This window comes from Lissotriton helveticus, chromosome 12 (genome assembly GCF_964261635.1).
Source record: "Lissotriton helveticus chromosome 12, aLisHel1.1, whole genome shotgun sequence".
NCBI classification, from domain to species: Eukaryota; Metazoa; Chordata; class Amphibia; order Caudata; family Salamandridae; genus Lissotriton; species Lissotriton helveticus.
In genome coordinates, this window is record NC_136073.1 from 48,243,259 (window position 1) to 48,270,764 (window position 27,506).

Genomic DNA, 27,506 nt, shown 5'->3' on the forward strand with positions numbered 1-27,506 from the left:
TCTCCCAAACACTGCCTGAGCTCACACCTGCTGTCCAGCTGGGCTGCCGTCTCTCTCTTTGCAGCATAATCACAGAGCTCAGAGCTGGCTGGCAGCTTGTGCAGGAGGGCCAGTAAGGAATGGAGCGAGTGAACAGCAATGGGAGGATGGGAGGGGAGTCGTCATCTCCGGACCGCCTTAGGACCGTGGGAGGAAGAAGAGAGTGTGGGAAGGGCGATGTGAGGCTAGGCCACAATGAAAGAAACTTTAAAAAAAGTTATAAGACAAACTCCGGAAACAAAATGCTTAAACTCGCCTGCTCGTGACAGCCCATGAGACAAGGTCCTAGGTCCATGAGTTGGTTTCTGGCTGCTCTAAAACCCACATGTGAAGCGCTGGAGCTCAAAGGCGTCACTCACAACGTGCAGAGAGGGAAGCAGCAACCTCAAGTCTGCGCAGACTCGATTTCTCGGCTTCCCTTCTGTTTGCAGCCTCTACCCCACCCTTTCCCAAGTCATCACGGTGACGAGTTGTGAAAGGGCGGTGTGAACAATTCTCCACTCCCTGATTGACGTGAAACCCTGACACTACAGGGCTTCACTGTAAAACGCCATGGGCTGATTTTATCCAGACGATATCAGGGGGTGGAGACTGGTGCACATGTCTATGTTTTTGCCGAGCTGTTGACATCACAGGCCCCAGGGCTGTGAGATCGTGAGCCCGGCAAATACTGTAGACTTTGTCTCTCAGCGTCACTGCAGACTGCCTCATCGCAGAGTGAGTGGCAGGCAGTGTGCAGCAACACATTGAGAAAAATAAACTAATAATGCGTGTTTAGGCTGTGTGCATTGATTTATTGTTTAACATACAACAGTGAGTAAAACACGTTGCTTTTTGTTGGCAGGGCCCGATAAAGTAAAGGGGGCGGAGCCCCAATGCCCTCAACGAGAAACCGCCCCTGTAGGGCAGTCCATTACTCTTCCTATGTTCTATCCTCCCCCTCACCCTTCCAAAGAGGAGGAGAGACTTCATCGTCTGGATCTTAGCCCCTTCCGTGCTCCCGTCGGCACTACCTCGAGCTCCGCCCACTCTTTAGAACACCCGCACCGCGGCGGAAAGGCGTTAAACGAGCGGTTAGCTTTTATTTGGATAGGACTAAAGACTTGCGATTGGATGATCGGCTCTTTGTGGGCTACGTTGGACGCATGAAGCGCAAGGCTGTGCGCAGGCGCACTCTTTCCAGATGGATCATCTTGTGCACCAAGATCTGCTACCCCCTGGCTGGTAAGGTACCGCCCGAAGGTATTAGAGCTCATTCCACCAGAGCCAAATCATCTACCTCTGCATTGGCCAGAGGTGTTCCTGTAGTGGACATTTTCAAGGCTGCGACTTGGGCCTCCCTCCACACTTTCGCAAAGCATTATTGCTTGGATTGCGAAATGAGGAGGAGGGCCACTTTGCGCGCTCTCTCCTTCAGGACTTTTTTTGAATAGAAGGGTGGACACCCTCCTCTGGGAGTGGGACTGATGTGGGATTCTATTCAAAAGGTGAGGAATCCACAGGCAGATGTAGCCATTAGAAGAACAAGTTTCTTGCCTTCGGTAACGCTTTTTCTGGTGGATACAGTATCTTCCTGTGGATTCCTCACTGACCCTCTCTTCTTCCCGATGTCCACCCTTATATACCTTAAAAGTGGTATTATTTAACATGTTTGTTTTGCATTGTATCTTCTATCTGCCTTTGTGTGGTTTATAGGAAATGCTTTTATTCTTTGGCTTTCCTTTTAATTTTACACTGTGTGTATTTGTTTGAATATTGTGTACTGTGTCTACTTTAAATCTGTTGTCAGTCCACCTGTTCGCCTCGGAGGCACGGAAAAAATGGGTGGAACTGACATCATCACACCAACGAGGCTCTCTTATGGCTCCGGTAACATCATGCTGAGTCGCAAGCGGAGCCATGGCATTGTGACGACGTCGTCTGCGTGGAGAGCTAGGAAAAAGTTTCCACGGAATGCTTTTTTTTTTTTTTTTTTTTTTTTAATATTTTTATTGTCACAGGATTCCATAAAAAACAAACATAATACATAAATACAGTTGCATTTTCAAGTATTTTTCGAAAACATAAATTTACATTGCTTGTAGTAAAGGGTTAGGGTAATGTGATGCAGAAGAGAAAGAAAGAAAAAGAAAAAGGAGGTAGAGCAAAAGTTAAATTATACAGCTTCTGGACGGCCCTAGTAATAAAAGAGCCATTTCACAAACACAGATAATGGTGGTTTGATTGTTTCTCACAAATATCTTCGTATATGTACACTAACCCCCAATTTTTATACCTCAAAGAATTGCTTCCAGATTTTTTCCTTTCTAACTAAGGATTTTGGTCCTCTATATTTTGCGAGTGTAAGTTCCATGGTTCTGATTTCTATAACCAATGTTAGCCACTCAGCAACAGTTGGAGCGTTCTTAGATATCCAAGCTCTTGCTATAATTAATCTTGCACAGGCTAATAAGATTGTTATGAGATCTTGATTGGGACAGTGAGTCTCATAAATGTCAAGTAAAACCAATTGGGGGGATAAATCCGGTAACTTAATCTGACTGTCTTGAAGGTGTTTTATAATTCCCATCCAGTAGCTAGAGTATGCCGGGCAAGAGTAGAGCATATGTTCTATATCAGCAGCATATGTGTTACACTTCACACATTTTGTTTTTTCTGATGTTTGGTTCCCTTGAGCCCAAGCCGATATTCTCTCTGGAGTGTAATATAATTCTGAAATAGTCCTGTATGATTGCAGTCTTAAGTTAGAGGAATGAACAACATCATTTATATGAGTTAAGGCTTTACTGATCTGTTCTGAGTTTATGTCCCGATTTAGCCGGCGAGACCATTTAGTAGCTATATTGGTAGTATTTTCAATTTTATCCTTGGTTAAAAGTTGATATCCCAACTTTATAAGTGATTTAATATTATCGGAATATATACACTCTATAATTTCAGACTGAGTAATTAATGTTAATTTCATTTTATTGAAAAAGAAGTCTCTCAGTTGGCGATATCGATAGTGCATATCGTTTGTCACACCATATAGTATTTTCAAGGTGTCGAAATCTAACATACCATTATTTCCAAATATGTCGCCTAGTGTATTAAGACCACAATTAATCCAACGATACCCAGTCCCATCCGAGAAAATTCCAGGAAGACCCGGGTTGTCCCATAGTCTGAGTTCCGAATTATAAAATGAAATCTGACTGATGTACATAATCTTCTTCCAAATATTTATAACATGCTTAGCAGTCTTAAATTTCACCCGTTTGTGGTAATTAGGGTCATGTATGCGAAGCAAAAATTGGTTTGAGTCAGTACCTAGCAAGTATTGATAAAAGAATATGCAAGACTCTTTCTTTAATAAGCTCCGAATTCGAAAGAAAAAGGTTGCCAAAAAATATAATTTAAAATCCGGAAAAACAAGTCCCCCTTTTGGGATTGATAGTTTCAAAAATTTTATAGCCCTGCGTGCCTTTTTGTATCCCCAGATAAAGCTGCAACAAACAGAGTCTAGTTTTTAAAAAAAAGATTGATTCGGTTGTAGTGGAATGGCTCTAAACAAATAGAGTAGCTTAGGGAGTATTTTCATTTTAATCAAATTTACCCGGCCTATTAGACTAAGAGGGATTTTGTGCCATTTTTTAAGAGTTGTGGAGGTTTCTTTTAGAAAATTATCATAGTTTGTTTCCAATATTTTCCCTACTTTAGCCAATAACTTGATACCTAAATAAGTAGCTTCTCTGCAAGTGTCATAGATATGTATATCAGGAGTGTAGTTAGCTATAATTTGAGTTTTACTCACGTTCAATTTGTATCCTGAGATTTGGCCATATTTTTGTGCCTCGTTAATAATTTCTGGCATAGCTCTGTTAAAGTCGCTCGTATAAATAGCTATGTCATCAGCATAAGCCGTTAATTTCAAAACAGTTCCTCCATGACTCACTGGGATAATGTTTACTTGGTCATTTAAAGCATTTAAAAAAGGTTCTAAGGATAGGGCAAAAAGTAAGGGGGAAAGAGGGCAGCCCTGTCTCGTACCTCTTAGTATTTTAAAATTTGCTGATTCTTTATCTCCATAACTAATCAAAGCTAATGGTTCGTCATAGAGGGACATAACCCAATCCAAATAATAACCGGAAAGCCCCAATTTCCTTAAAACTTCCCACAGATAATCCCACCCCACTCGGTCAAAAGCCTTTTCTGCGTCTAACAGAATCATACCGAGTGGAGTGTGTGTACCTTCAGCAACATCAAAGGCGATTATTGAAGTGTTAACGTGTGTAGTGGTATCCCTTCCCATAACAAAGCCGTGCTGTTGTAAGTTAACAATAGAAGGCATACTAGGGGCCAGCCGATTTGCCAGTATCTTAGAAAAGATTTTAGCATCAGTGTTAAGTAAAGAAATCGGTCGATAAGACCCACATTCTTTTTCCGGTTTCCCTTTTTTCAAAAAAAATATTATTTTCGCTATTTTCCATGAAGGAGGTGCCTTTTTGGATAAGCGGATTGAGTTTATCACTTTCTCTAAAAGAGGTAGTAATTCTTGTGCGCAAAGTTTGTAAAGTTCACCTGGTAGGCAGTCTTCTCCGACCGCTTTCCCTGATGGTAGGTTATCTATGGCCCGTTTTATTTCGTCTAGTGTTATTACAGAATTGAGTTGTTCAATTGTTTCTACACTGAGTGTTTGAGATGCAGTTATGTATTTTTCTAAGTATTGTGTTATGGCTGATTTTGCAGGTAATGTCTCTGGAGTGTACAATTGTTGGTAAAATGTAACAAACTGGTTTAATATTTGATCCGTTCTATCGTATGTGTTTAAGTCGTTCCCTACTATTTCTTTGATTTTTGTTTTAGCTTTCCTATCCGCGGTTTTAAAGGCCAGTAATTTCCCAATGCGATCGCCGCCCTCATATTGTCTGAATTTATATTTTTGTAGTTGTGAAGTGTATCTTTCTCTTAGTGTTTTTAATAAGCCTGCTTGTGATTTCGCCAGCTTTAGCCTAATACTCTCAGTGTTATTCTTTGCATATTTCGTTGCCTCTGCCAAGGCTATTTCCAGATTTCGAATCTCATCTATTATTTGTTTCTTCTCATGGCGAATCTCAGCGTTTTGCCTAAATATATATTGTTGGGCGAAGCCTCTGATACTGCATTTACATGAATCCCATACCATGTTGATATCAGCAGTATTAATATTAATTGAAATAAACTCCTGAATATGTTGCTTGAGTAAAGTTGAAAATCTTGTATCTGTCAATAGATGTCTCGGGAAAGTGAATTTTCGAGTTTCTTTAATTTGGTCGGGAAACATAACCTCAAGTAATAGTGGGTTGTGATCAGAGGTAATTTTAGGGCAGATATTAATCAAGCAATTATCTAAAATTTGTTCTGAGGCCCAAATCATGTCAATTCTTGAGCAAGATCTATGCGGTACAGAATAATATGTATACCCTGCCTGAAGAGGATATTTTGATCTCCATATGTCTCTGACATTGTTCAATCTGGCTAATTCCAAGATAGCAGTTCTAACTTTATTCATTCTTTTGTGTTTACTTTGCCCGGTGGAATCAATTTTATAATTGATAGTACAATTAAAGTCCCCAGCTATTACTAGTTCTCCTTCCCAATCCAATAAGTATAAACTTAGTTCTTCATAAACTCTAGGGTCATCAATATTTGGACCATATATTGCACATAGTACTATCTTAAAATTATCACATTGCATCTGTGCAATTGCCCACCTCCCACGAACATCTGAAGCAGTTTTTATTGTTACGAATCTGGCACCTCGTTGTATTAAAATAGCTACCCCTCTTATGGTCTCATCTAAAGTAGAGCATACCACCAAATTATAATTCAAATGTGAAAGCAGCTTACGGTCTTGATATTTAATATGTGTCTCTGATAGCAGAACTATATTCGGATTGTACATCTTAATCTCCTCCTTTACTAAGTTTCTCTTATTTTTACTGTTCAGTCCGTCCACATTCCAACTTATTATTCTTAATTTAGACATGTTACTATCCTGTTGGTTATCCAGTACAAATTTCTCCCAACTACCTTTTCCCTTTTCATATAAATTCCATTTTTTTTACTGAATTTAAAGAAACAATCGAATCCTGTGATCCATTTTTTACACACGTTTTTTCCCCCCCCCACCCCTGACCAAGACGGTCAGACCCTCCCCTGCAAGGACCCCAGCATTGCCCTCGCACCCACCCGTCCCTTAGGGGGGAGCACCCCTCTATCTAGTGCTGCCGCTGAAAAGGCAGCGGAGAGAGAAAGCTAACATGATAAACTGCTCATGCTCATGCCACAATCACATTACTCCTTGTTTGCTCGTTCGTTTTATCTGCAACAGTTTAGTCAAGATGCTATTTAATTTTCATTCTGTTTTTCTCTTTCATTATCCCTAGAATATTTTTCCAGAGCTTGTTCAGCATCTTCTACATCTGTAAAAAAAAACACCTTGCCATTTCGTATAACCTTAAGGCGAGCAGGTTCTTGGAGATAGGCCATGCAACCCAAATTTTTGAAAGGATCTATCAGCTTCCCAAGCTCCCAACGTTTGTCCATGGTGCCCTTACTAAGATCCGATTTCACAAAAAACGTTAAATTATCAACAGACACGGGATTGTTCGGTCTTGCTTTCAATGATACAGCTTGCCGCAAAAGAAAATTACCAAAATAAATCAGAAACGGTCTAGGGAATTTACTATTAGTGTTTTTTTGTATCAGAGGCAGTCTATGGACTCTCTGCAACTGTGAGTCCCAATCCCAGTCCGCAAGATCAGAAAAGGATCTCTGTAAAAGTTTCACCACAAATGTCCTAGGGTCGGACCCCTCCATTCCTTCCGGTATACCAAATAGGCGAAGGTTTTGCCTTCGAGCGCGATTTTCCAAATCCTCCACCTTGGCCTCAAGCTTAGTAACTCTTAGAGTATTTTGTTTTGCAGTTGCTGAGGTCTTATTAACATCTCCTTCTACTTCTACAATCCGTTGTTTAATATCCTCGATCTCTTTAGTCGCGCCTCCCAGGCCTTGGCAGATGGTACTCATTGTTTCTTGCATCTTGGTGTTGTCTTCTCTGAGTTGCAGATACTGTTGTTGAATCTCCGCTCTTTGCTCTAGGAGAGTCTGCATTATTGATTCCATGAACATCCTTGTAGGATCTGGAGTCTCATGGGTATTCGGAAGACTAGAAAGAATGGAAGGGTTAATGGAGTTAATGGAGTCATGAGATTCCTGTGGTACCATTGATTGAAGACATATTTCAGATAGCACTCCAGAGCCTGTTGGTGTATCTTGGGTCTTACTAAGAGAATCGTCTGATCTCACCTCTATGTCTTTTTCTCCATTACTATTGGCAGTATTCTCGATAACGTTTTCAGTAATCGGTATCTGCGTTTTTTTCAGTTTAGATATTATAGTCTGACTTTCCTCATTTAGTTGAACTGAACTGATGATAACATGATCAGGATCTTGGTCACTTAGTTCGAGTGTCTCAATATTATGTTCGGCGGGAGTTGAAACGGTGTTGTCAGTTAGAGTAGGCGGGGGAGTTGTACCTGTTGTGAGTACCCCAGATGCAAGCACTGAGTCGGTCATAGCTGAGACGGAATGTAGCGGGGACTCTTGGTTAATAGAGGCATCGTCTTGAGTATGTTCGCTAGTAATGTCTGCAAATTTGTTTTTGCCAGCCCTCTGAGTATTGAGGACCTCGTCTAGGCTGGCGCCTGACAATCTTAGAGCCATACTCTTGACTCCCCCCTTCGCCTCAATCCATCTTCTCAGGGGGCTATCGTCAATTAGGCGGCTTTTCTTATTACCAAGGGCTTCCTTGTTGACTGTCTTAAGTACAGCATTTTTTTGTTTAGTTTTGACTTTCATCTTAATTTTCTTGATGGTAGTTTTTATAATTGCTGGGTTCTTAAGTGCTCCTTCAACTCCCTCATCTTCTGTCAACTCCTCGTACTCTAGATTCGAGTCATCATCAGCTACAGCCGTGCAATCCAACATTGTACTCTCGCCGTTTCCTTTCTCCCTGATTTCAATTATTTCGACTGGGTCATTATAAGTATTATCGGTAGCGGAGATAGACTGCACCACCCTGTTTTTAGGATTATCATGGGATTGCACTTTAGTTTTTACTTTCTCAGAATCTTCTACCATTTCTGTTATTTGCAGGGTTAAGCTTCCAATGTTAGAGGTATTCGCTCTGCTTGCTACCTGTGTCTTCGAAACAGCTTCTGACATATCTACACATGAGACATTAACAGTGGCAGAAAGCTCTTTATCAATTTCTGTATCCGTATCCGAGTTTACCACCATTGTTGAATTAGATCTATTATTTTCTAATTCTTCATCTTCTTTCTCAGTGTTATTCAGTTTTTGTTTTGGAGTTTGGAGCGCCGTTACACGCACTAAGTTCGGCTCAAGTTCAGCCATAACAGAAGTGCCTGCCCCTTCCCCTTGTATCTTCTCCTCGGTCTCATTAGCCAGTTTACCGTTTTTCTCTTTTACTTTCGACCCCCCGCATTTGTCCACACCGTTGTTTTCCTGAGCGAGCTGTGTCTCTTTACTGCTGCTAGGCCCCCCCACAACCACTGTCCCAACAATCCCTGTAATTGCAGCCATTTTACTTGCGTTTGGTTGTCTGCCTGCTGGGGCTGGGGCTGGGGCGGTCTTCTTGCTCCGTGTGGTCCTCTGCCGTCCGGACATCGATTTCCCTGATGCCTCCGCCTCCACTCGCTGTGGCTGCCGCTGTGTACCTGTGGTGATTGTTTCCTGAAACAAGTGCGCAATCTGCGGAGGTGAACCAGCTCCGCCTCTCCCTCTCCCTCTGCCTCCCGGCGTGCTGACCGGTCGAGCTGCCGCGTAGAACCAAACACGGGAGGTACGGGAGGTGTTATTGCCTAACTGAAGAAGTGCCCTTAACATCGAGCTTCTTTGTTCTTTCCAGCCGGAGGATTAAACGCGCGTAATCCCTTGTTATTGTGCTTATCTCCGTTTCTCCGCTTCTCTGCTTTTCTCTGCTTCCGTATATCTGTGGCTTTTCTCCGATCACCCCAATCTCACTGCTCGCTACTCGAAACAGAATCTCGGCGAGCAGAGCAGAATCATGTAGCGTCCTCACTCGGCGGTGTCAGCCCGCCATCTTGACTCCTCCCCCGTCGTAGGTGGTTTGTAAACATCCACGGAATGCTGACGCAGGTGATATTCAAAAGGTGAGGAATCCACAGAAAGATACTGTATCCACCAGAAAAAGCGTTACCGAAGATAAGTAACTTGTACCGGTCTGAAGGCGTTGTCACTGGGCCCGTTTAATGGATATGTTTCACTGAGCACAAGGAATTCTTCCATTGGACATTTGAAGGTCTCTTGACCATTTATAAATGTTGTTTTGATGTGGACTGTATGATGAACAGTCTCCCGTTTCCATTTTCATATTTCAGAACATATTGAGTGACCCCTGGTGAAGGGTCAATGGACAACCCGAAATGCATTGGGTTTATGAATATGTGATCAATTGGATTTTGGATGGTTAATCATGAAGGATATTGCATGCTTGACAAATGCATCGAATGAACATTAAAACATCCAAAAGTTGGATTCAAAATTTGTTTGAAGAGTGTTAATTCCCAGATACACCAGTATGAACTTGTTGATACCTCATGGTACTGTTAATTGTGCTCCCACCAGCAAGAAGGGTTCTCCCTACTGCAGACTTGTTAGCATTCAGTCTGCTTAGTGCCACACCAAACCACAAACTTGTAGCAAAATCAGGCATGTACTGTTTTAGTGGAGGGATGCCTTGATGATATCCACCACTTCAGGAGGCTTGCCGGTTGCAGTCAGCTGTCACTGCTCAATCTCTAAGCATGGAGATGGAGATTGCACAGTCCCTAATGTATTACATTGCCCTGCTGTTTCAATAGAAGATCCTCCGAAGGGGCAGCCTTATCGAATGACATATGCTCATGCCCAGGAGTACCGGCTACCACAGTCTCTTAGCCCAATCCGGTGTTACTTGGATGACTTTGGCACAGTCGTTTCTGGTCTTCTTCAGAACTCGGGTCAGGCGAGGTAGCTTCAGGAAGGCATTAACGAGTCCCGAGCTCCCCTCTAGGCAGAATACATCTCTGAGAGAGAGCTGTCTTAGGGACTCCAGGGCCCAAAATTGCTGACCCTGTCCCACAGCCTGGTATAACTGACATTCATGATCCTCTACTTGTCAGTGGTGTTTAAAGATCCCACCAAGTGGTACACCATCAGGAGAAATCCCCTGGTGATCCAACCACTTCCAGAGGTGTAGCGCCTCCTGACACCAAGCCGACGATTCTACCTCGCCCTGCTTGTTGCAGTACCACATGGCGGTGGTGGTATCTGTGAGCACCTGTACCAGTTTTCCTCTAATGGTGGGTAGGAAGGCTTTCTATGCCAAGCGAATGGCCTGTACCTCCAGCAAGTTGATGTGGTGCTGGGCCTCCACCGCAGACAAGATGCTTCTGATCTCCATCCCTCCCAGATGGCCTCCTCAACCCAGACATGATAAATCAATCACAACTGTCAAATTTTGGTGCACCAAGGAAAGGGGTCTGCCGTTGACTCAGTCGCAATCCATCAGCCACCACTTGCAGGTCTTTTCCTTTTTTTCTCTGAAATCTGTACATGATCAGAGAGATGCCCCTTGTGCTATGTTCACTGGGACTTCACATCCCACTACAGAGCCCACACATGCTGTCTGGGATGCTTCACAAGCAGGATGCAGGAGGCCAGTAGTTCCAGCAACCACAGCGTCATACACACTGATATCCAGGACAGAGGCTGAAATATTGGGACTATAACCTGAATGTCCTGGATACTCCGGCGGAAGGTACAAACCTGTACCATATTCAGAATAGCTCTGATGAACAGGAGTATCTGCTAAGAAGTCAGGTGTGACTTTGTCACGTTGATAGTGAACCAAAACGATGTTCGGATGTTTGTCATAGTCTGGAGGTGGATGATGACTGCCTGGGCAAGCGTGCCTTTAGGAGCTAGCCGTCGAGGGAGGTGAAGTCCGGACCGCTGCACCTCTGAAGATGCAGGATGATCACCATCATCACTTTCATGAACACCTAAGGAGCATTGGTGACGAAAAGGGGAGCAATACTAATTTAAACTGGTCTCGTCCCACTGGGAACTGCAGATCCTGGTCTGCAGGATGGGGATATGGAAATAAGCGTCCTGCTGGTCTAACCCATAGGTGTGTTTCTACCATTAGGCAAGACTAGGCAGCCGCCCAGGGCGTCAAAAGGGGGAGGGTCGGGAAAAAACATGAGTTTGGGAATCCCCTTGAACGGCCTTCTACCTTGAAAGCGCATTGGGTAGCGCCTCCTACAATTCGACTTGACGTCACGTCACGTTCGGTGCCACAGGGGCGGCCGTGCGCGTCGCTGATAGCCTGCTGCAAACTTTCCGCCCGCGGCTCAGCTGTGTCACTCGCTGACGACTACAGCCACGCCTGACGTCACCCGGCCGAGGTACTAGTGTGCAAGACGTCGCAGCAAACTGCTAATGTGAGACGTGCGTGACCTCTAGTAGACTACCGATCTCACACAGAAAACCTCGGACTCCGGTGAGCCTGTTATCTTTTACCAGTCCCTGTGAGTGTAGCACTGCACACTCGTAATAACTCAGTGTTTCATAGCTTTTTCATTTAGCGCGTGGCCACATTCCGCTGCCTCTGGCATCGGGCCCTGCCGCTGGCCCCTGTTTCCGTATGCACCAAAACGATAGCTGCACTGTAAGCGCGCATGTCCCAGCAGGCTTGAGGACTGGTGGTTCATGTGCACGCTAGGGTACCATACTACAGTGTATATTACCCGAAACACGCTGCCAGCATATCTGTCACTTTCAGTGCCCAATGGCGAGACACTTTACTAAGGGAGTGCCGCGAGCTGGCGGAACTTGAAGTTTAGCTGCAGTGTGTACGCTGTTTTCACTACTGCGGGGGTGGTGTAATAGATCCTGCGGCCCTCTCAGGCTCACCCGACTACCATTGGCACTGGCTAACTCAGATTCCCCGTCTAGAGAAGGAGCCTGGTCGCCTGTAGCAGAGAGAATTGCTTGCTGCTTGCTTTCGGCTGCTGCCTAACTTAAACATCCCGCAGGCAGATTCTTGACTGTGATTGAATCAGTGGTGTGTGACATAGATTTGCACCGGGCCCAGCTCAGAGGTGAGCCCTGGCATGTTTATCACATTATTATTTTAGCATCTCAGTAAGTCCAGATCAAAACCTGTGATCAATTAAGCTGCCCCCTGCCGGAGCTGCCTCACAGGCTTTCCTCGTGTGCTGTTCAACATATGGAGGAGAACAACATGATCCAGATCGCAGATCTGGTGGTGCCTCGCCTTCCGTTTTAAGGGCTGGCAAGGCACCCCAGACAGTCACTCCTATGCACATGCAATTCAGAGATTCCAGGTTGAAACGAGCTGTTTGGTTCTTTTTACTGAGCTGCCCTAGGCTGTGGTGTTGGCAAGATGTTTTTCTATCCCCCTGGGCCCTGTATAAAAAAAAAACCGAAGGGCCTCCTGGCAGTCTGTGGAGCCCCCTCTCCCCGTCCCAAACATAATTTCGGACCCAAGCAGCCGCTCTGGCTCCGAGAGGAGATCGTTGTACACCATGGCCAGTCTACTCTGGTGCAAAACAAGTGGAGCAGCCACTGTAACTGGCAGTTGAAGTTCTCAAAGAGTGCTAAACGATTGCTGAAGAATAACGAACACCCTAAAGGCAATCCATGACACCGACGCAACGCCTGTTTACATTTCACACATTTTACTCCATATTGCATTCCTGAAGACTGTGATGTTTCTTTACATTTGAAAAACGCACCGACATGGCGTGCTTATTGACCATTTCAAAGGGGAAACATCACTTACAACGAAACTTTTACAACACACTACCATTACAACGCGGTCATTACAACGCAAACCATTACAACGCATTGCGCTGGGGGGCGCTCTAGGATAGGGAGTAGGTTAATTTACTATCCAATAACCTTCCCTAGTGTCCACGGGGACTGGAGTTGGAATAGTAAATTAAACTATTCACTATCCAACACCCAAAAGCGCTATGCGTTGTAATGGTATGCGATGTAAAAACCGCGTTGTAAAGGTATGCATGGTAAAAGTATGCATTGTAATGTCATACATCCTTTCAGAGAGATGTTGGAAGAGAAAGAATGAAAGTGTATAGAGAGTGAGAAACTGCAGAAAATAGTTAGCCTGGATGACAGGGGGAGAGAGTGATGGTAGTAAAAGGGAGTGGCGCCATTTTTCAATTCTCGCTTGGGCAGCAAAACACCTAGAAACGGCCCTGCCAATCCTACCATCCAGTCTTCCGGGTTGAGGGCAGACAAGACCCGGGTCAGAGTGAGCATCTTAACTCTGTCAAAAAGGCATTGACGGGGCAAAGGTCCTGCTTAGAATGAAGACCTCCGTCCTCCTTCAGCACCAAGAAGTGGCAGGAGTGAAGACCAATGCCCACTTTTGATGTGTGGACCTTTTTCTTTGGGCCTTTGGCGAGAAGGAACTGCAATTCCAACTGCAACGTGAACAGATGGGCCTATGTCAGCTGTCCCGAGGGTAGTGGAAGGTATGGAGAGGCAGAAAGCAATGTAAGGTAAGGGGCATAGCCCCGATGAACAGTTTGCAGGACTTACTTGTCTGAAGTGATTGCTTGCTCCACTGGGAGGAAATATCGGGACCTGCCTCTGACATATTGTCATGTCTGTAAGGACCCACTAAACCAGATTTGTGGTAGCTGCAACTGGTGGAGCTGGGGACTGGTCTAAATACTGCCTGTTGTCTGTGGGACCCATGGCCTCAGCAGCAGCAAAATGGCTGGGAAGCTTGCTGGGGTGGTTGTGTATGGCGGTGATGACTTTATTGATAGCCCTTACCGCAGCCACGAAGGGTGCAGACCTGCAGGGGAATCTGTCCTAAAGGGGCAGACAGACCCAAGGAGCATGATGTGGTCCTGCTTACTTTGAAATGCTCAAGGGCTGAGCCTGCCTTCTCACTGAAAAGTCGATAGTTGTGGAAGGGCATGTCCATTAAGAAGGACTTTATGTTCCAGAGAAGCCTGTAGACCTCATCCAGGTATGTCGTCTGAGTACTACACTGGTGCCGATTGCTTGGCCTAGCTAGGCAGTCAATAGTGTCTAGCCCTCAGAATATCACAAACTTTGCCGTATCGCTCCTGTCTTGACTGGCCTGTGTAAGAGAGGGGCAGAGGTCTTCAGGTACGGCAGGCAAAACCAGTGCAACTGAATCCCAAAGTGAATGGGAGTAGTAGCCTGGCCTTGACAGAGTGCAGGGCAAGATTGGTGGAGGAAAACATTTGCTTGCAAAGGTCTCGATATTGTTTGACTCATGGTCCGGAACAGTAGTAGAAAACGTATCTGAGTTAATCCTACTGGTGAACCCCTGCACCACTGCTTTCAACAGTAGAGTGTTCCGTCAACGAAAGCCGGGTCAATAGAGAAAATAAAGACTGGAGAACTTTCAAGTTGAAAGTAATCTTTTTAAAAGTCAATGTTACTTAATAATCTAGTGCTTACAAAGCCTCTTCACGTATTCATCCTCAATTACTCACCGACATGCATTCATGCTACATTTTATGCCTCAAGTGTCACATTCAAATTATTTTTAAGAGTTAACAAATAAGTTGCATTTGAAATTACTTCTCAGAAAACATTGATCAAAGTATGTGGTTGAGATGCAAAACAAAGGAGAACTTAGTGTCTCTTAAGATGAGCTTTAGAGATGATATCAAAATGTTTTTTCACTAGGTTGATGAATTTCTAGAGTAAGGATTGGGAAGTGGTTACCATCTATCAACATCTCTCGATGTCCCACTATGTCCTGAGTGAAAGCTGAGCTAAAATCATATCTCAGACTTTCAAACTACAATTTAAGAACACATTGGTGTTATCTGGCCCCACAAAGCAAAGATTATTTTTGTTAGGAGTGGCATGTAATTGATATCGTCCTCGTTTAGCAGTTCCTATTTGTTTATTCTCATTTACTTTTGCAAACAACTCTCTATGTAAAACAATCAATGTAAAGTTCTTTGAATTGCTAAATACATACTTGCTATTATTGCTTACTACCAGGAATGTTTCCCATTTTGTAGCTTTGTAAATAACAGTTGCTACTATTTCCCAACTAAAATAGCACTTGAGCTCAGAAGGATAAAACTTTGAATCCGCCCAGTCAGGATTTCAGCCAGGGCTTTCAGAGAATGCACAGATCTCAGCAGCATCTGTAGCTCCTTAGTTAATGTAAGACCTGACATCTTTTGGCATGATTTCCCCAGTCTTTTTGCCTTCTGGCCTCCAGTTTTGACTGTGTGCTAAGCTTCGGTTTTGCTGGTTTTAGGACTCTGGGCACTTTTTCACTGCTGACCAGTGCTAAAATGCATGTGCTCTGTGTCTAAAATGTAATGGCATTTGGTTTCCCATTAATTGGCATATTTGATTTACTTATAAGTTCTTAATCCAGTGCACTACATGTTCCCAGGGCCTGTAAACAAAATGCTACCAGTGGGCCTGCAGCACTGATTGTGCTACCTACATGAGTAGTCCTTTAAACCTGTCTCAGGCCTGCCACTGCAGAGAATGTGTGCGCAGTTTTAAACTGCCATTTCGACCTGGCAAGTTCACTTACTTGCCAGGCCCGAACCTTCCCTTTCCTACATATACGCCACCCCTAAGGTAGGCCCTAGGTAGCCCATGGGCAGAGTGCAGTGTATTTAAAAGATATGAGGTATGCTTTTGAGTTTTAAATGTCCTGGTAGTGAAAAACTGCTAAATTCGCTTTTCACTGCAGCAAGGCCTATCTCTCCCATAGGTTAGCATTGGAGCGACCTTGCACACTTTACAAGTGTAACTTCCGTCAGAGCCCGGAGGAGGCTGGGCCCCTTCTCTCGGTTCTGTCAGTCGGGCTATTTATAAGCGGCTCCAAGGTGTCATCTTTCGCCTAGACCACAGAGGACCATCTAAAGTAATTGCTATTGTACCAGCTTGTGATTGACTGTTATTTAAAGGCAGTTGTTTATTATATCATGGGGAAGCGAAAGCCCACTCCGACTCAGAAAACCACCGATACCACTCTTGATGGCTTCCTGCAGACGCCGGTGGGAGCTATCAACAAGGAGATAGAGCGCGCGGAACGTAGACTCTCCCTGGTCCCCACACCTGAAGCATCGTCTGATAATCAACCATTGTTCACAATTGATGTTCCCATACTGAAACAGTGGACAGCATAACGGAGGTCAGGCCTCAAGTCCTTATTCTATCACAGGGTGGTTCAAGAGGGCCACAGGAAGGCGAAGTCAGCACCTGTTCAATACCAAAGGAGTCTGGCAAACCGTCTACGAATGGGGGAAAGAGGAAACGAGCAGAAAGAGCGGGGTCTGTCCACAAGAAGAATAATCAGTCACCTACAACAAAAAGACTTAAACAAACCCACACTGTAGGAAAAGTTGTTAAGCCATTTACTGGAGGGAGAGAGAACCGTGGGCAGGATGGGATTGATATTTTATTTGGTAAACTGAGTAATTTAGTGCAGGAAGTTTTGGCACCAATCTTGGTGAGATTAACCAACATTGAGGATCAGCTATGTGTTGTTTGTAAAGCCCTTGTACCAGTTAATGTAATCCCTTCACATAATCCATCTGGGAGTGGTTTATTGGCAAGGGGTGCAGCCGAAGGCCATGGGGGCAATCAGTTGGAGGCTACACCTAAGGATGCGGCCCCTAGGAAGGTCCCATTTACCACCAGTGTCATCCCTCCTCCTCGCAGTGGCATGCGAGAGACTACAAATTCTAGTACACTGATAGAGACAGGAGGGATTACTGTTCCTCCTGTACCCCCCCCCTTCCCCGGCAGGGTCAACACCAGGGCCATGGAGTTTCGTCCCCAAAAACTTGCATTTCAAGGGCTTGGGGTAGGCTCCACCCAGGGACATAATACCTCATGGGGACACACGCCTCATAGTCTGATACTTAGCACCTCAGAAGGGTGTGGGAATGTAGATCGGTTACACCTACCCCCAGAAAGTACCCCTTATACCCTGATTTTAACGGGGTACTGAGGTTATCACCAAGTCAAAAAAAAAATTGTCAGAGCCTTATAAATAAAGCAAGTCATTGGTGCTCTAGAAACCCCGCCCCCCCTCGTTTTAACTGGTTTGAGTACATTATTATGGCAAGGTGGGTGAGCTGGGTTTGTGGCACCAGGAAAAATATTGGAGGGGATTGTGTCATGCTTAATTTCAGCGACGAAAAATGTGTTTATGATGGCCTTAAATTGAAAGCCTCGCCTACCGAGCAGATAAAGGCCAGACCCGTGGGTATCTTTTACCCTCCTAGTCAGATGTTGCCCCTTGGCCTGCTGCCCACTCAGCCTAGTCATCTTATTGACGCCCCTACGTGCCCCTCCTCCTTTCACCCAAATAGGTATGAGGTACTCTCGGACCTAACGGAGGTTAATTGACTAACAAGACAATCTAGTGGGTACATGGATAATGAGTTAAAGGGCCACCCATATGCTGACGCAGGGGGAGCTGGGATCAAAGTGTCATCTGGTAAATCAAAGCCCCTTAAAGACATTAGTATAAATGTTGTGGCCTCTCGGGAAAGGCGAATAGGAATAACGCTACACCTTGTACGGAGGATTTAAATATATCCCCCGAAAATAGGTGCCATGAGGAGAGGTCGTCACAGACACCCGTGGTCAGTCCTCTGGTTCCTTCAGTGTTACCACCAGATACGGATCTGGCCCACCCTATACCCCCAATTAAGTTAATCTCCTAGAACATTGCAGGTATTCGTTCTAAACTAACAGATGGGGTTTGTATGGAATATATCAGGGGTTTTGATGTCATCTGTTTACAGGAGACGAGGGCCAAAGAAAGTATAGAGATGGTCGGTTACCAGGCCTTTGAGGTGCCTGCTACAGCATCATTGTCTGGGAGGGCAAAAGGAGGGTTGGTAACCCTATTCTCAGTTAGATTCAGCTCCCTAAAAGTCTCTTGTGTAGGATCCTTTCAGTGATTCCAATTGATCATGATTACTAACATGCTGCAGATGAGAGTCCTTATTGTAAATTGGTACTATAACATTTTCGACCCAAGGAATTGTCATGTTAAGAAAGCTCTGCAAATGGAAATCACTAATGTTTCTGGGAAGTTGCAACCTTTATGGGTTTTATGGGTGGGGGATTTTAATTGTACATCTTGTCAATTTAGTAACGAAAGAGTTTGTGGTTTCTTGGACACAGATGACCAGCCTATGGCGCATTTCATTCACACCCGCAGGGAGATGGGGAGATGCGCTGAATACAATCTGGTCAGTCTGAGTAATAGTTTTCCAGTCCAGTGCCCTACTTTAACCCCTTAGACGCTCATGACGAGCTCAGCTCATCATGAAGTACACCTCTTGTACGCTCATGACGAGCTGAGCTCGTCATGAACCGCGGGTTTTTAATTTTCCAGCGCACAGCGGGAAAATGCGCCGCATCGATGGTGTTAGTTGGCAGGGTGGGGAAAATTCAATTGATTTTATGTTTATTTCTAGGGAATGCTCTTTGGTGTGCGATTACCATGTGGCTCCGGAAATAGCAAGTGAGCACAACCCATTAATTGTTTCGCTAAAAGTAATAGCAAGAACCTCAGGGGGTGATGGTCACTCGATTGACTACAATCGCATTAAAGGCGTAAGAGTAAGCTGGGGGAAAATAAATCCAACACTCTTTGAGGAAGAAACAGTCCGTTCTAATTTAGACCTGGTTACGGATTGAGCTGGATTGTTCCTCATCCTTGATTGTTTAGAACTATGAACTACTCTGTTCTAATGTAGCTGAAAGAGTAACCTGTCCATCTATGCCTAAGCCCCATCGCGAGACACGTTGGTTTAACGCAGAATGCTCTAGAGCCCACAACATTTTTAAAACTGCTCTACTATCACACCCCCGTAATGGAGAACAAATAAAACATGTGAGACGTTTATATAAAACTACCATCAGCGTAAGGAAGGAGGAGTTGAGGCGCATAGCGTGGGATGATTTGGAAAGTGCAAGTGCTCTTAGAGATAGCAAAAGTTTCTGGGCCATTATACAGCGTCCCCAATTCACTGAAGAAGTGGGAAAAATGAAGTCTATGATCCTAGGTGATACCTGGGGATCACGCTTTGCGCCCATTTTTAATCCAAATGGTAGGGAGTTGTTGATGTATAATGAGGATCTCTCGGCCGACATGACACAGGCAGTAGAGCTTAGCGTCTCACTCACGGTGACAGAGGCAGAGGAGGCACTCGCAAAGAGGATGAGTAGGAAAGCTCCAGGCCCAGATAGAGTCCCATTAGACCTTTTTAAGTTAAACATAAATCTTTAGGCACCCCTGCTTAATCAGGTTTTTAAATCGGTGGTGACCAGCCCAATCCCAGTATCCTGGAAGGAGGCCATAGTTGTACCTGTGTTCAAAAAAGGGAACAGAAATGATCCTGCCTGCTATAGGCCTATTTCCCTAATCGACTCCACCGGTAAAGTATTAGGTAGGATAATCCTTGCCCAACTGGAGACCTGAGCGACTAGCAGGGGGATAATTTCAAAAACGCAGCATGGGTTCCGGAGGGGACTTGGAGCTACAAAGCAGTGCCTAAATTTATCCCTGATCATGGGCAAGTGCATGAGGGCAAAGAGTGGTTCTACCCACCTTGCCTTCATGGACTTGTCCTGAGCATTTGATACTGTGAACAGGGGTAAATTATGGGCACTAATGACAGACATGGGCTTTGAAAGTGCTCTAATCCTGCTCCTCAAAAGGTTACATACCAAGACATGTGTTTCCATAAGATTTGGTTCACAGGGGGAAAAGACGATGCCTATTGCCTCAACAGAAGGAGTCCGGCAGGGGTGTATTTTAGCCCCTTTTCTTTTTTAATATATACGAACGGCCTGGAAGCCTTTTTACTAGGTAAGAAAATCGATTTTCCAGCATCAAAGGACAGCCAGTTCCACTACTTTCGTACGTGGACAATACTGTACTCATGACTTTGACTGCTAACAGCCTCCAAACCGCCCTGGACGCCTTTACAAACTTCATGGCGGCATTAGACTTGAGGGTTAATTTCTCAAAGTCTTACATAATGGTATGCGGCCCAAAAAAGACAAAAACTAGAAGTTTTAACGTTAGGGGTAAGTCCATTGAAAGGGTGGAACAGTTTACATATCTGGGTAACATGTTTAGTAATGATATGAAATGAGATTCTCTGATCACGGCTAGAGCACAGCAAACAAGCAGAGCAGTAGAGGGGCTTTTTAGGTTTGCTTGTAAGTTAGGCCACAAGCCAGTGCCTGAGCTTGTTACCTTATACAAGGAAAAATGCATGTTGGTTGCATTGTATGGGGCAGGGGTGTGGGGCTACCAAATAAGCTGCCCGTTGCAAGTGGTAGAGAACAAGTTTATAAAACGCCTGTTGATGATTCCTTTTATTGCTGCCACCTCATTTTCTCACCGAGAAGTGGGGATGGAATATATAGAAGATCACATCCACGCTGCCCCTTTGCTTTTGTGGGCCAAAATCTGGGCCTCAGAAAAGTCACAGTTTTCCAGGGAGATCATCGAAGACTGTATTAACTTGGACAAGTCTCTGAAGATTCCTTGGCTTCGGTTTGTGAGGGATAGGTTACTCCAGATTGGGCTGGGTGATTGCTTTGACACCCCGTCAAGCATCCCCACTAATGCGAAGGGCAAAATTAAAGAGGAGTATAGTGTCTGGGCAGAAATGCGCCATTTACAACTGGAGGTACCCGGCCCTAGCTGCTCTTTTATGCATAAACAGCAATATTACCTTCCCTTCACCCTGAACAGCCAGATGCATTTTCTTTTTACAAGATTCCGTCTTAGCACGTTGCACTTTCTAGTAGGGTTTCCTAAACAATCCGGGTTGGCAGATAACCTTATTCCTTGCCCATGCAACAATAGAACTACCCAGAGCACTTTGCGCTTTATTCTTTTTTGTGCACTTTATAAAGATCCAAGGAGCAGATTTGTGTTGCTCTTGTTAAAGAACATTCGCCCATGTACATATTTAGAGGGCTTCAGATATTTGAAATCATTGACTAATCCTGTTATTTGCACTGCAGTATTCAATTTTATCAAATCAGCAATGGGCATTAGGAAACGAAATGAAGTACAGTAACTAAGGGGGAATGAGGAAATGAATTGGATTTCTTTTATGTTAAATGGGAACTAAACTCGATGGTCATTACTGCAACTATGTACCATCATGTTTTTAGCTTGTTTAGGAAATTTTATCTTTTTAATTATATTGTTAAAGGACAAAAGAATGTATTTTAAACTTGAATTGTGTATTTTAAATTTGAACTGTTTGTTGAAACTTTTATGGCTGTGTGCAGAATAACGTTAATTTGATTGATTGAAATGCTACCAGTGGACCTGCAGCACTGATTGTGCTACCTACATGAGTAGCCCTTCAAACCTGTCTCAGGCCTGCCCTGCAGAGAATGTGTGCACAGTTTTAAACTGCCATTTCGACCTGGCAAGTTCACCTACTTGCCAGACGCAAACCTTCCCTTTTGCTACATATACGCCACCCCTAAGGTAGGCCCTAGGTAGCCCATGGGCAGAGTGCAGTGTATTTAAAAGGTAGGACGTATGCTTTTGAGTTTTAAATGTCCTGGTAATGAAAAACTGCTACATTTGTTTTTCACTGCAGCAAGGCCTATCTCTCCCATAGGTTAGCATTAGAGCTGCCTTGTAACCCTTTAAAAGTGTACCTCCCATTTGGGAGCAGATAGAAAATTGGAATTTGGTGTCTTTGAACTCACAATTTAAAAACACATCTTTCAGTGATGTTCGTTTTTAAATTAAAGGGCTAAAAATGCCACTTTTAGAAAGTTGGGATTTTCTTACTATAACCATTCTGTGCCTCTGCCTAGAATACACGCCTGGGTTGGCGGGTGGCTGGACTTTGTGCATTCCCTCTAGACAGTCACACACAAAGGGAGCCACGGTGTGCCCTTCATATCCTGATGGCCCATCATCCAGTTGATGGGTCTTCCTGAGCTAGAGTGAGAGGGAGGATCTGACACTTGCACCTGAATATGGCTGTGCCTGTCCCCACACAAATAACTGCATACCCCCCAGTAGTTTGTCTGGAGCCAAGGCAAGAAAGGGCAGAGTCCTGTGTACTACAAATACCTTTTTTTGAAGTCTCCCTACACCATAGGCTAAAATGGGCATAAGTACTAGACCTCTGACACCATATACTCAGAACACTTCTGCACTGAAAACATTATGCCAAGAAGAATAGCTGTTTTGCTGCCAGGAGGGACTGCCACCTTGCTGCTTGATTTGCTGTGTTGGAATGCTGCCTGTTGATTCTTGCCTGGGAGTGAGAGGACTGGACTTTGCTCTCTACGTCCTGCATCTCTAAAGGTTCTCCAAGGACTTGTTTGGGCTGGCCTCCTGTTACTGAAGTCTCAGGGACATCAAAGACTTCAACTGCATCTTGCTACTAGCACCTGAGCGCCTCTGCTGTGAGTCCTGTTCTGCCAAGTGGGACCAAAGCCAGTCCATGGCCCTTGGAAGTGAGTGTTTAGTGCTGTAACCCAATAAACCAACATATCGACCCCGAAGCGTCCTTCGGAACTGACACATTGTCATTGATTGCACCGAAGCTGTGGACACCGCTCGCCGAATGCGCAAAGCAACGACCTTGACCTACAACGCAGCCCAGACTTTGCTGATGCAGTGCATCCGAAGATTCGCTGCTGCGTGAGTCTCGGACACCGCATCACTTATGTCTGTGATGCACCGTCCCGACTCTGACGCATTCCCGCGCTGGCTTCTAATAGATGCATTGGCTTCAGCCCAGCGGTTCAGCATCAACGCCTTGGAACTGACGCACTGCGCTTTTGACATCGACACATCAACGACGTTGCTCAACTCTAGAACTGACGCATCGCCTATGACAGCGACGCATCCCCACTGGACTTCAACGTATCGTCCCAAGCATTGACGCATCTAAGGTACTGTCATCTGGTCTTCAGGACTCCTGTATCTGGCCCGTGCTCCCATCGCGGTCAGACTGAACTTTTTGATTTTCCCCAAGTAAGCGTGACCAGATAGCCTCAGTTGGTGCTATTGACTTTTAAGCACTGCATTTTGATTGAGTCTTGCAAAATTCATATCTTGATGTGTGTATGTTGGATTTTTGTTGTTCTGGTCTTGTTTTACTAAGATAAATATTGGCTAGGATTCTAATCTGGTGTGGAGTACTTTGTGGTGTTTCACTGTGTTACTGTGCATGAGTTCACAAATACTTTACACATTGCCTCTTTAGTTTAGTCTGACTACTTTGTTCGAAGCTACCAGAGGGTGAGCACAGATAAACTTTTAGTGTGTACTACATTTAACCTGACTAGGATTGTGTTTCCTGCTTGGACAGTGTGCATACCTCTGCCAACCAGAAACTCAATTTCTAACAGTTAAAAAAACAGTCCTATGTAGGAAGTCCCAGGGCATGGGTAGAAGACCCTGTTAAAAACAAAGGGTTCTCACAGATGATGGGCTCTTAGAAAACTCTAGCTAGGCCTAAACATCTTTTGCTTTTCTTTCTTTGACTTCAGCTCCTGTCCTGTCAAAGCGTTCAAGTTCCGCTCGTCGACTCAGGCTTGGAACCCCCCAGGGGAAACAGTCTTCACACAACAAAGATCAGGCTTCAGGAAGTCGAAAGGAAGAGCAAAAAGGTATGCAACATAACCTGGTGTCTCAGGTTCTTAAGCACAGCAACACTGGGGGCCAGCCACTCTGCATAATCTTCTGAAAGCCCCAGTGTGGGGAGCATACGGTGGTAAGGAACAATTTCTTGGCTGTGGCAGCTTAGAAGAAGCAGATACAAGGCAACATGCTCATATTCAGCAATGTAGTTAATACTCAAGCAAGGGAAATGCCAGTAGCAAACAGTTACATTTAGCAGTCTGTTTGCATCTTACATTCATATTTTAGATTCACAGCCTCCAAAAGAACTATTTATCTGTTTATTAAGAGTTTTATTCAATTTGATAACAAACAGTATTAGAATAAACAAGAAACATGTTAGAAAAAGAAGCCACCAGCTGAATAGCAACATCTAAAATAACGTTATCGAATATGTAAGGTATCAAAATAAAATTGTACAGAAGTTATTCTTTTTCCAAAGCAATCATCTAAAGTTTTACTTTCTTCTTTCTGAAGCCTAATCAATCAATTTGTTAAGGATAAATTGTTAGACAAAGCAACTAAAACAGTGTAAATATACAATAATAAGCTCAGGATTACCATCTATAGACTGCCTGTCTCTATTCGTCAGGAGACAGCAAGGCACTAGGCCATAATTACAGTAGATTTATTTATTTATTACCATGGGCAGCAGATAACTTTACAGATAACCGAATATACAGTGAAAAGAAGGGAAAGATTACAGGAGTGATGTCACAGCATTCAGGATATTAGAGTTGGACTGAGGTGCTGATGGAGGTGGCTAGGAATTTACAGGTAGGTTTTGAACAGGTGGGTTTTCAGGTGTTTCCCAAAATTCAGTAGGTTATTAGTCCTCAGATCTTCAGGTGGGAAGTTCCAGAGTCTCAGAGCCTGGCATGAAAAGTCCTACTTTAGAGTCTTGGATTTGTGTTATTTTATACCAGATATCTCCAAACGTTTCTGTAATAAGAGCTAGTTATGATCTGTTGGACTTGGGCCTTTCTGCAGTGCCATCCCTAAACCTTTTGCCCTTACCCTCCATTCTTTTGAACCTATTTCTGGTGGCTTTTAGGACCCTGACTACTTTACCACTGATACCCAGTGCAAAAGTGGTTATGTTCCGCCTTTAAATGTGATAGAATTGGCTTATACCCAATTGCCATATTCAATGTACATGCAAGTTCAGAGTAAAGGCGTACTACTTGTGCCTAGGACCTGTAAATTAAATGCTACTATTGGGTCTGCAGAACGTATTGTGCCACCTGCTTAAGTAGCGTTTTAAACATGCCTGAGGCCTATCCCTGCAGCCTGTGTGTGCAATTATAAACTGCCACGACAACCTGGCAAAATAAACCTTTTGACACACACAAACCTTCCTTTTTAGGTCTCGGCCTAAAAAAGGAGCACATGCGCTGATCTCGCCATGCAAGGGCTTCTTGGAATCAATACGGATCCTGAAACCGTGTTTTAGATCCGCCTCCAAATTAGATTGGTATGTGTCGTTTCTCGTCACTTATTATTCCGATCCGAGTTTGCTGATTGTTTGTAGCCCCTCCTGGTTGCCACCCTGTCCTTGTTAGGCCACGCCTAGCGGGATTGGATCTCTTACTTGCGGAGTGACACAGTAGGCTTAATATCAACTTGCAGCTCACTTTTTTTTAAACCATCACACTTTTTTTTAAACCGTCGCAGTCCTGCCCTCAGATGGCCCCTTCTCTCCCAACAGTCGGCGGTACTTCCCCAGAGCCACTTCTCATGTTACTTGGCACCCCTCTTTCCAGACCCCTCCCCCCTGCCTTTGACTGCCCTCACCTCTTGCCTCTGCCTCACCCCCATGCACCTTCTGCCCACTCTCTGACGCCCTCTTTTATTTTCTGCCCTACTCTTTTTTGACCAATCTTCTTTGACATCTTTCTTCACTCTCCTGTTTCCTTCTTTCCCATTCTCTCACACCTTTCTTTTTCTCTCCCTCTTAAAGTTTAACTAGCCTCCACTCCCCTCCCCGCGTCCGCCCTCCCCTCTCCTCTTCTCTTCCCAGCCCTTCCCACCCAATCCCGTCTTGTCCTGTCCTCTCCATCCATCCCCCACTCCCCTCCAACCTCTCCTCTCTAATTCTATCTCTTTCCTATACCCCCACCCCTCTTTCTCCACAACCTCCGTGTTTGGCCGTCCTAGCATCTTCCTCATTAGACTACTTCCTATCTTTGAAGCTATTATTTTTACCCCCTTAATAGCTGGCTGTCTAGATTAGTATCCCAGATGCATTCTGGATGTTGTAGTCAGAGCAGCAAGTATATCCTCACACCGAGGGGCGAGGAAGGGCCCCCAAACTATTGCATGTGTTTCCGTGTGGAATGCAGTGTATGCTTGTTTTTTTTTCGCTGTCTCTCTCATTTTTCTCGCCCTCTGCCTCCTATTTCTCCTCTTTTCTGTCATCGTCGTCTTTCATCCTGTCTTCATATCCCTTTCTCTTGTTGTTTTTATAAAAAAATGTAGTGCATGCATTATGGCTTCATTTGTGGTCAAGTACTTGCTGTAACAATTGTGCGTTACTCATTTCAGCCTCTCCTGTTGAACATATTAATAAACTTCTGCCCTTGAGAACGGGTTGCATGGAAAAAGGAGGGAGAGGAGGGATGCAGTAGACCCCTCCATCTACCTCCCGCCTGTGCCACCGTCCCTGCCCCAACTTGTTGGTATGGGAGACGCTGAAGATTCAAATTATCGCCTTGCAGCTGCAGGCCTGCAGCACAGGCAGAGAGACGGGGTCGTCTTTTTGTGTAATTACCAAAATGAACAAGCGTTAAAAATGCAATAGGTTTCGCCTTTTATTAACTTAAAGCCATTTGCTTTGCTATACAATACCATTAGCAAAGCAAATGGCTTTAACTAAATCAAAGGCGAGACCTATTGAATTTTCAATGCTTGTTAATACATATACGTCATCCCTAAGCAAGGCCCTGGACAGCCCAGAGGGCAGGGTGCAGTGTATTTAAGGATTTGAACATGTGCTTTTAAGTTTTAGATGTCCTGGTAGTGAAAAACTCTTCCTCCCTCAGGATAACATTGGACTTACCTTAGTACACTTAATAAGCTGTAGCATCTGTAGGAAGCTGGCTCTGTATATGGTATGCCACAAGGTAGTTATACCATGCACAGAGTCCAGGGGTTCCCAAAAAGTGTACAGGGCTCAATGTAAACCCCAAAGTGCTCTATTAGTGGTAGTGTGGGTGAGCAGCCTTAGGCCTAAATAGTCAATGCACAACATTGACCAATAATGGACACACACTCAAACAAGCATTGGAAATGCAATAGGTCTGGCAGCATTAGAGTTAGTGCTTTTAGAATTGTTTATGGGTTTTTTGTTGTAAATCTTTAGCATTTTTATTTCTTGTAGCCAATGCTAAAGAATTACAAATCAAAAAAGCCATAAACAATTGTAAAAGCTTTAACTAAAAATCCTCTGAGACCTATTGCACTGTGTGAGGGTGAGGTGTTGAGGGTGAGTGAGGGTGAGGGTGAGTGAGGGGTTGAGGGTGAGTGAGGGGTTGAGGGTGAGTGAGAGTGAGAGTGAGTGAGGGTGAGGGTGAGTGAGGGTGATTGTGAGTTAGGGTGAGGTGTTGAGGGTGGGTGAGGGTGAGGGTGAGGGGTTGAGGGTGAG

General features: G+C 44.5%; 1 protein-coding gene across 7 annotated transcripts in view; it reads left to right on the forward strand.

Moving 5' to 3' along the window:
- The window catches only part of LOC144798712 (protein phosphatase inhibitor 2-like), a 728,862-nt gene that overhangs the window by 584,653 nt on the left and 116,703 nt on the right, over positions 1-27,506 (forward strand). For all 7 annotated transcript variants that reach the window (XM_078669726.1, XM_078669725.1, XM_078669724.1 and 4 more), the window contains one exon: positions 23,734-23,853. In XM_078669726.1, coding sequence (XP_078525852.1) covers positions 23,734-23,853 — 120 coding nt within the window. The remainder of the gene's footprint in view (positions 1-23,733; positions 23,854-27,506) is intronic.